The 8,655-nt window shown below is 43.1% G+C and overlaps 1 protein-coding gene and 1 pseudogene across 1 annotated transcript; both read right to left on the reverse strand.

Moving 5' to 3' along the window:
- Nucleotides 1-1,857: 1,857 nt before the first annotated feature.
- On the reverse strand, nt 1,858-3,044 carry CCL21 (C-C motif chemokine ligand 21). The gene is made up of 4 exons (XM_043453699.1): nt 2,884-3,044; nt 2,649-2,769; nt 2,372-2,554; nt 1,858-2,292 (listed from the first exon to the last, which is right to left on the reverse strand). The coding sequence occupies exons 1-4, from the start codon at nt 2,954-2,956 to the stop codon at nt 2,268-2,270; spliced, it is 402 nt and encodes a 133-aa protein (XP_043309634.1). The 5' UTR covers nt 2,957-3,044; the 3' UTR covers nt 1,858-2,267.
- Nucleotides 3,045-5,413: 2,369 nt separating this feature from the next.
- On the reverse strand, nt 5,414-8,376 carry LOC122431629 (annotated as a pseudogene).
- Between the last annotated feature and the right edge of the window lie 279 nt (nt 8,377-8,655).

An 8,655-nucleotide genomic window follows, 5' to 3' on the forward strand; every position in this document is an offset into this window, starting at 1 on the left:
GAAGCTAACTATTCTCAAACCTTGAGTTAACCAATACATTTCTTCTTATGGAAATGTTTGTCTTAAACTATATTAATGTACCCCAAACGCTCTTCAAGTTCCGCCAAATGGTTCAGAACCTACTTGACAAACCAGTATGTTATACTCAGATATTGTTCCCCTAATCTATGTAAACGAAACTATTTGTATGGTAATCTGCCCTTCTACAAGATTCAAGTCAATCATTTTATGGCCTGGGATGAATCATCTGGTGCCAAGATTATCACAAAATGCAATTTATGGATGAGGGGCCTGGTGCCATTCTGAGTTTTAAGACATTCCTTTCTTTTCATTAACAGACTGCTAGTGACTATATAACATCCAGTTGAAGTCTAGCAGGGGGGTACTGTTTCTGCCCCCTTCTGATGCCTATGTCAGAAGCTTTCTCTATCTCCTTTATACTTTAATAAAACTTTATTACACAAAAGCTCTGAGTGATCCAGCTTCGTCTCTGGCCCTGGATTGAATTTGTCTCCTCCAGAGGCCAAGAATCCCAGCGTCTTATTGTTCAGCAACAACCTTTCAGGTTCGTTGGAAGAACATTTTATATTGTGTGTGTGTGTGTGTGTGTGTGTGTGTGTGTGTGTGTATGTCTTTGGCCATGCCATGCAGCTTGCAGGATCTTAGTTCCCCAACCAGGGTTGAACCTGGGCCCTAGAAGTGCTGAGTTCTAACCAGTGGACTGCCAAGGAATTCCTGAAAGAGCATTTTAAAGTGCAGTAACTCTTGCACATCTGAGTTTATAGACTAAGAATACACCTGCTGCATGATGATAGGTAGGGAGCAGCCCCTGTCTTCACTGGCCTCAGGAGGAGCAGACAGCAAATATTTTCAAGACTTGATAATAAGCGGTTAAGTGCTCTGGCATGCTCAGGCCCCAGAGGAAGAACAAGGAGATGCGGCAGGCACCTCTAGCTCCTTGCCCCTCTCCCAGGACCTGTCCCCTCCTTTCTCACTTGTCCTGGCCCCATCTAATTGTCTCTCTCCCCTCCCTCACCTAAGGGTGAAGTGGGGAATTGGAGGGTCTCTGCTCTGGGAAGGGAGAGGTATAGGAGAGCCAGGCTGGAGTCTTCTTGGAGAAGAGATTAATTTCCATCTGATTTCTGGGGTTCCAAATACCTATCACTGGAGACTCATTCCATGGCCTCAAGAGGTTAAAGTGGCTAAAGTACCCTGGAGCCCAGCTAGGGAAGAAAGGAGAAAAGAAGGGGTGAGGAGGATGCATTCCTAGCTGGAAGGAAGCTGAGGGAGGACTAGAGAGCCCAGATAGGAACAGAGAGCACACAGCCCCATAGGGCAAGGAGGAAAGACCAGGTACCCCCCTTCACTGGTCAGGGTGGAAGGGAATCCTAGGGAGGAGATGGGAACTCTGCGTAGGGCAGGTTCCAGTAGAACTTGTGTTTGCCTGTGTTACAGGCGGGCTCAGGCTCCCACCTCCCTCCAGTATGCCAAAAGGCAAGAGTGGACAGCCTCTGGGGAAGCTGAGTGAGAGTGTGGGGCGGAAGAAGTGAGTGATCTCTTCAGGGTCTCAGAGACATGCAGAACCAGTGAGGATGTGTGCCCTGGAGCCACCATCTCTTCATGGGCAGGGATTTCCCCTAGATCCGGAGCAGCCCAGCTCCCACCCTGCCAGTCAGCTTCTCTTTTACTGCCTGCAGATCTGGGCACCTGAGAAGCAAGGAAAGTCTTGGGGCAGGCGAGAACATAGAACTTTTCCAGCCTGAGCTCTTGATCGGGACCCTAGAGTGTGTGACCCCCCCCCCCCCACCCCGTGGTGACAATGGCTTCTCTGTGGATACAAACACACAGGAACAGAAACACAGGAAGAAGGCCAGAATGGCTGTTTATTTAGTTGGGTATAAGTCATATTTACAAAGAAAAAAGAGCTGGGTGGTGTGTAGTGTGGAGCAGGGCCAGGTCCAGGACCCTGGGTGGCCTTTCCTCAGAGGGGACAGTCCTGCTGCCACCTCTCACACTTCCTAGGGGACATGCCCTTCTCTGCCTCTCTAGGCCTGGCCTGATGTGGGCAGTGCAGCCATGCAGGGTAGGGTGGGAATACAGAAGGGGTGATTGAAACTGGAGAAGGGGTGAGGCAAGGCCAGCATGAAGTGGCTGCTCTGAGGCCCCCAAGTCCTCCCTCGCTCCTAGCTTCTCTTGTCCCTTTGGTTGGGGCTCCAAGCCCTGGTGAGACTGGTGGGGACCTCCTGGGCTCCGGGCTGGTCACTGGGCTATGGCCCTTTTGAGGTCTCAGTCCTGGGAGGGCAGAAGAGGGGTTTGAGGGCATGATCGAGGCTCTCATTCACCTCCCTCCCCCTGTCCTTAGCTCCCTTACCTCTTACAGCCTTTGGAACCCTTCCCCTTCTTGCCAGACTTGGTGGCCCCTTTGTTCTTCTTACAGTCCTGGGCTGGTTTCCGTGGGGCTGATGGCTTGTCCAGGCGCCGCATCAGTTTCTGCACCCAGGGCTCTTTAGGGTCTGCACATAGCTCTGGCTGAGAGCGTTTCCGAGGCGAGAACCTAGGGTTTGGGGATTAGCAAGCCTGTCCTAGTCTTGCCCATCATGCCCTCCCACTCAGCTGCCAGCCTGCACCCACCCCTTGTACCTACTTACAGGATAGCTGGCATGGCGCAACCCAGGCTTATGTTCTGCTTCCGGTAGCCGCGGACAATGTTGGCGGGAATCTCCTTTCGGCTGTACGTGAGGCAACAGTCCTGTGCCCCTCCATCACTGCCTGTGGGTGGGGTTCGCAGGGAGTGAGAGGCTGCTTGCAGACTCCTACCCAGGCCTCTCTAGCTCTTCCCCACCCACCCCGCCTTCCTCCCCTCCCCAGACAACTCCTTGATACCTTGGACCTGGAGGATGCAGAAGGCCAGGACCAGGACAAGGATGCTCAGGACCAGTGACTGAGCCATGGCCATGGCAGAGCTCAGGCGAGGTGGACAGTTTCAGCCTGGGGGTCCGTGTGCGGGCTACGACTGGTGTGCTGCCTATTTATGCAGGCTGACACTTTCGCTTCCCCCATCCCTAGGCACTCAGTCCAGGCAAGAGTAGGAATCTCCCTCCTTCCTTCCTGAAAGACACCCAGATCCTGTCCTGGCACCCAGCCTCACTAGTATGCGGAAATGAAAACTTCACACAGCTAGTCAGTCCCCCAAGCCGACCCTGTCTCCTGCTCAATAAAAGTTGAATCTGAAAGGCCGCCTTCTATTCCCAGCCCCTGTCTTGATGGAGGCCTTGCCACCTCTCCTCTGAAACACTGTGATTGCCTCTTGAGTTCGCTCCAGGCTCCATGTTCTGCCATTCCTTCAAGCAGACCCAGGACTGTTACTAAAATACAAATCTGATTAATGAATTGTAAGAGTTATGTGTACATTCTGGATAATACCCCTTATCAAATATATGATTTGCAAATATTTCCTTCCATTCTGTGGGTTGTTTTTTCACTCTCTTAATATCTTGATAGTGTCGTTTGATGCACAAAAATTTTAAATTCAGTTTATCTCATTTTTCTTCTGTTGTCTGTATTTTTGGTATCATATTTAAGAAACCATTGCCAAATCTAAGCCCTTGAAGGTTTCCCCTTAGGTTTTCCCCCCCAGCATTATTGAGGTATAATTGACAAAATTGTGTATTTTTAAACTGTACAATGTGATGAGTTGATATATGTATATATTGTGAAATAATTACCACAAGTTAATTAATACCTCCATCACTTCATGTAATTATACCTTTTTGTTTTTTGTAGTGAGACAGTTTGAGGCCTACTTTCTTAGCAAATTTCAAGTATACAGTACAATATAAATGAAAGTTGCTCAGTTGTATCTGATTTTTTGCAACCTCATGGACTGTAGCCTGCCAGTCTCTGTCCATGGAATTCTCTGGGCAAGAATACTGGAGTGGGTAGCTATTCCCTTCTCCAGGGGATCTTCCCAACCCAGGGGCTGAACCCAGGTCTCCCGCATTGCAGGTGGATTCTTCACCTTCTGAGCCACCAGGGAAGCCCATGGTACAGTATTGTTAACTATAATCACCATGTTATACATTTGATCCTCAGAACTTACTCATTTTATAACTGAAAGTTTGTACCCATTAAAACATCTCTCCATTTTTCCCCACCCCCAGCCCCTGACAACCACCATTCTACTTTCTTCTTTGTATTTGACTTTTTTGTTGGTTCCCCATATAAGTGGCACCATACAGTATTTGTGTTTCTCTGACTTATTTCACTTAGCATAATCCCCTCCAGGTTCCTTCTTTTTCTTATGGCAGGTTTCCCTCTTGTTGTGTCCAACTCTTTGCGACCCCATGGACTGCAGCATGCTAGGCTCCTCTGTCCTCCACTATCTCCTGGAGTTTGCTCAAATTCATGTCTGTTGAGTCAGTGATGCTATTTAACCATCTCATTGTCTGTTGCCTCCTTCTTCTTTTGACTTCAGTCTTTCCCAGCATCAGGGTCTTTTCCAATGAGTCAGTTCTTCGAATCAGGTGGCCAAAGTATTGGAACTTCAGCTTTAGCAGCAGTCCTTCTAATGAATATTCAGGGTTGATTTCCTTTAGGATTGACTGGTCTCCTTGCAGTCCAAGGGACGCTTGTCTTCTCCAGCACCACAATTTGAAAGCATCTGTTCTTCGTCACTCAGCCTTTTATGTGGGGCTGAATAATATTCTGTTGTGTATATATAACCTTATATATAATCACAAGCTTGTTTTCTACTTAGGCTGTTTCCCTAACAGACATTTAGGCTGTTTCCATATCTTGACTGTTGTGAGTAATTATGCACAGAAAATGGGAGTGCAGGTATCACTTAGAGGTAGTGATTTCATTTCCTTTGCATTTCCTATGATTCCTTTCATTTTTTATGCCCAGAAGTGGGATAGCTGGATCACATGGTAGTTCTATTTTTATTTTTTTGAGGAACTTCCATACTATTTTCTATTATGGCTATACCAGTATACTTTCTCACCAGCAATACAGAAGTGTTCTCATTTTTCTACACCCTTTGGAACATTTGTTATCTGTTATCTTTTTTATAACAGTCCTCCTAACAGGTGTGATGTGATATCTCTTTCTGGTTTTGATTTGCATTTCCCTGATGATTAGTGATATATTGAACATATTTTCCTATATCGATTGGCTATTTGTGTATCTTCTTTGGAAAAATATGTTTTCAGGTTCTTTTCCCAGTTTATAGTCAGATTTTTTTGTTTGTTTGTTTTGCTATTGAGTTTTAGGAGTTCCTTATATATATTTCAGGTATTAACCTTTCATCAGATATATGGTTTGTAAATATTTTTTTCCTATTTCCTGTGTCCCTACACTGCCCTTTGTTTTTGTTGATTTTTTTCTTTTGCTGCACAGAATCTTGCTTATTTATTTATTTTAAACAAGAGCCAAGTTTTAAATTTGTCCACTTCTTGCATTTGAAGTACTTCTTGATGACATCCTTGGCCTGAAAATCTTTGCCATAGTCCTTAACCACTACACAGTTGCAACCAACCACTTTCAGGGTTTTCCCTTTCCATCAATTTTACAGAGGCCTACCCACTTCCCTAGTTTCTTTTTTTTTTTAATTGGAGTATAGTTGATTTACAATGTTGTTAGTCTCAGATGTATAGCAAAGTGAATCAGTTACACATATACATATATCCACTCTTTTTTAAAAGAGTCTTTTCCTGTATAGGCCATTAAGAATGTTGGGTAGACTTCCTTGTGCTATACAGGAGATTCCTAATGATCTGTCTCATATATACAGTGTGTGTATGTCCACCCCAGTCTTCCCGTTCATCTCTTCCCCACTTATCCCCTGGTAACTGTGTTTGCTTTCTACACCTCTGACTCTACTTCTGTTTTGTAAATAGGTTCATTTGTACCCTTTTAAAAACTGTTTATTTATTCAACTGTGCTGGGCATTTGAGATCTTTAGCTGTGGCACATGAGATCTTCAGTCTTCATTGCGACATGCAAATTAGGTGACTTTCAAAGATTTGGCTGTGGCCTGTGGGATCTTTTAGTTGTGGCGTGCAAACTCTTAGTTGCAGCCCTGGGGATCTAGTTCCCTGACCAGGGATCAGACTTGGGCCCCTGCTTTGGGAGTGTGGTCTTAGCTAGTTGGCCACCAGGAAAGCCCCTGTACCCTTTTAAACATTTCTACATATAAGCAATATCATATGATTATTTGTCTTTTTCTGTCTGACTTACTTCACTCAGTATGACAATCTTGAGGTCTATCCATGTTGCTACACATGGCGTTACTTTGTCCTTTTTAATTACTGAGTCATATTCCATTGTCTATATGTACCATATTTTCTTTATCCATTCCTCTGGTGATGGACATTTAGATTACTTCCAAGTCCTGGCTATTGTAAATAGTGCTGCAATGAACAATGGGGTGCATGTATCTTTTCAAATTATGATCTTCTCCTGGTATATGCCTAGGAATGGGGTTGCTGTGACATACGCTAATTCTAGTTTTAGTTTTTTTTTTTTTTTAAGAAACTTCCATATTGTTCTCCATAGTGTCAGTACCAATTTACTTTCCCACCAACAGTGTACACCCTCTTCAGCATTTATTGTTATAGACTTTTTGATGATGGCCTTTCTGACATATGTGGGTTGATACCTCACTGTAGTTTTGATGTGCATTTCTCTAATAATTAGTGATGTTGAGCATCTTTTCATGTGCTGTTTAGCCATCCATATGTCTTCTTTGCATAAATGTCTATTTAGATCTTCTACCCATTTTTCAATTGGGTTTTTTATTTTAAATACTGAGCTGCATGAGCTATTTGTATATTTTGAAGATTAATACCTTGTCAATTGCTTCCTTTGCAATTATTTTCTCTCATTCTGAGGGTTGTCTTTTTGTTTTGTTTGTGGTTTCCTTTGCTGTACAAAGCTTTAGTTTAATTAGATTCTGTTTGTTTATTTTTGCTTTTATTTCCATTACTCTAGGAGGTGGATCATAAAATATCTTATTGTGATTTATGTCAAAGAGTAGTCTTCCTACATTTTCTTCCAACAGCCTTATAGTGTCGGTCTTACATTTAGGTTTTTAATCCATTTTTAGTTTATTTTTGTGTATTGTGTTAGGGAATGTTCTAATTTCATTCATTTACATGTTGCTGTCCAGTTTTCCCAGGACACTAATTGAAGAGACTGTCTTTTTTCCATTGTATATATTCTTGCCTCCTTTGTCATAGATTAGGTGACCATAGGTAGGTTTATCTCTGGACTGTCTGTACTATTCCACTGATCTATATTTCTGTTTTTATGTCAGTACCATATTGTTTTGTAGTATGGTCTAAAGTCAGGAAGCCTGACTCCACCAGCTCCATTTTTCTTTCTCAAGATTACTTTGGCTATTTGGGGTCTTTTGTATTTCCATACAAGTCGTAAAGTTTTTTTGTTCTAATTCTATAGATGCATTAAATCTGTAGATTGCTTTGGGTAGTATAGTCATTTTCAAAATATTTATTCTTTCAATCCAAGAACATGGTATATCTCCCCATCTGTGTCATCTTTGATTTCTTTCATCAGTATCTTATAGTTTTCTGAGGTCTTTGGCCTCCTCAGCTAAGTTTATTCCTAGGTATTTTATTCCTTTTGTTGTGATGGTCAATGGGGTTGTTAATTTCTCTTTCTGATCTTTAATTGTTAGTGTGTAGGAATGAAAGAGATTTCTGTATTAATTTTGTATCCTGCAACTTTACCAGATTCATTGATGAGCTCTAATAGTTTTCTGGTAGCATCTTTAGAACTTTCTATGTACAGTATCATGTCCTCTGCAAACAGTGACAGTTTTACTTCTTCATTTCCAGTTTAGGTTCCTTTTATTTCTTTTTCTTCTCTGAGTGCCATGGCTAGGGCTTCCAAAACTATGTTGAATAATAGTGGTTAGAGTGGACATTATTGTCTTGTTCTTGATCTTAGAGGAAATGCTTTCAGCTTTTCATCACTGAGAATGATGTTTGCTGTGGGTTTCTTTATATGGACTTTATTATGTTGAGGTAGGTTCCAGTTCCCTCTATGTCCACTTTATGGGAAGTTTTTTTTTGTTGCCATAAATGGGTATTGAATATTGTCAAAACCTTTTTATGCATCTATTTCCCTAGTTTCTTATTGTCATCAATCTTTATTAGGGCCTCAACGAACTTGACATATGTAGGTTCATCACAGTTGGATGCAAGCACTCAAAGATGGGCATGGAATTGGTCTAATGCTTTGCCACTTTGCAAAATCCATGTGCTAGGCCATTGTGATGAGAGTGGTTTTCAGCGCTTCTTGCAAAACAATATTAATGTCTATTACCCCTCCAGCACCAGTGCCTTCCTTGGCCATGATGGTGGGTAATGGGTGGAGCTGAATCTTGAATGTACCTCAGGCTCCATCTCTGAGCTACTCAGAGGTGGCAGGAAAAGAGCATCCAGAAGTTTTTTAGTTTGATGTACTCCCACTTTGTTTATTTTTTAAAGTATTTATTTGTTTATTGGCTATGCTGGGTCGTCACTGCTGTGTGCAAGCTTTCTCTAGTTGCAGCAAGCAGGGGCCACTCTCCATTGTGGTGCTCAGGCTTCTCATTGTGGTGGTTTCTCTTGTTATGGAACATGGGCTCTAGGT

Source organism: Cervus canadensis, chromosome 30 (genome assembly GCF_019320065.1).
Source record: "Cervus canadensis isolate Bull #8, Minnesota chromosome 30, ASM1932006v1, whole genome shotgun sequence".
NCBI lineage: Eukaryota > Metazoa > Chordata > Mammalia > Artiodactyla > Cervidae > Cervus > Cervus canadensis.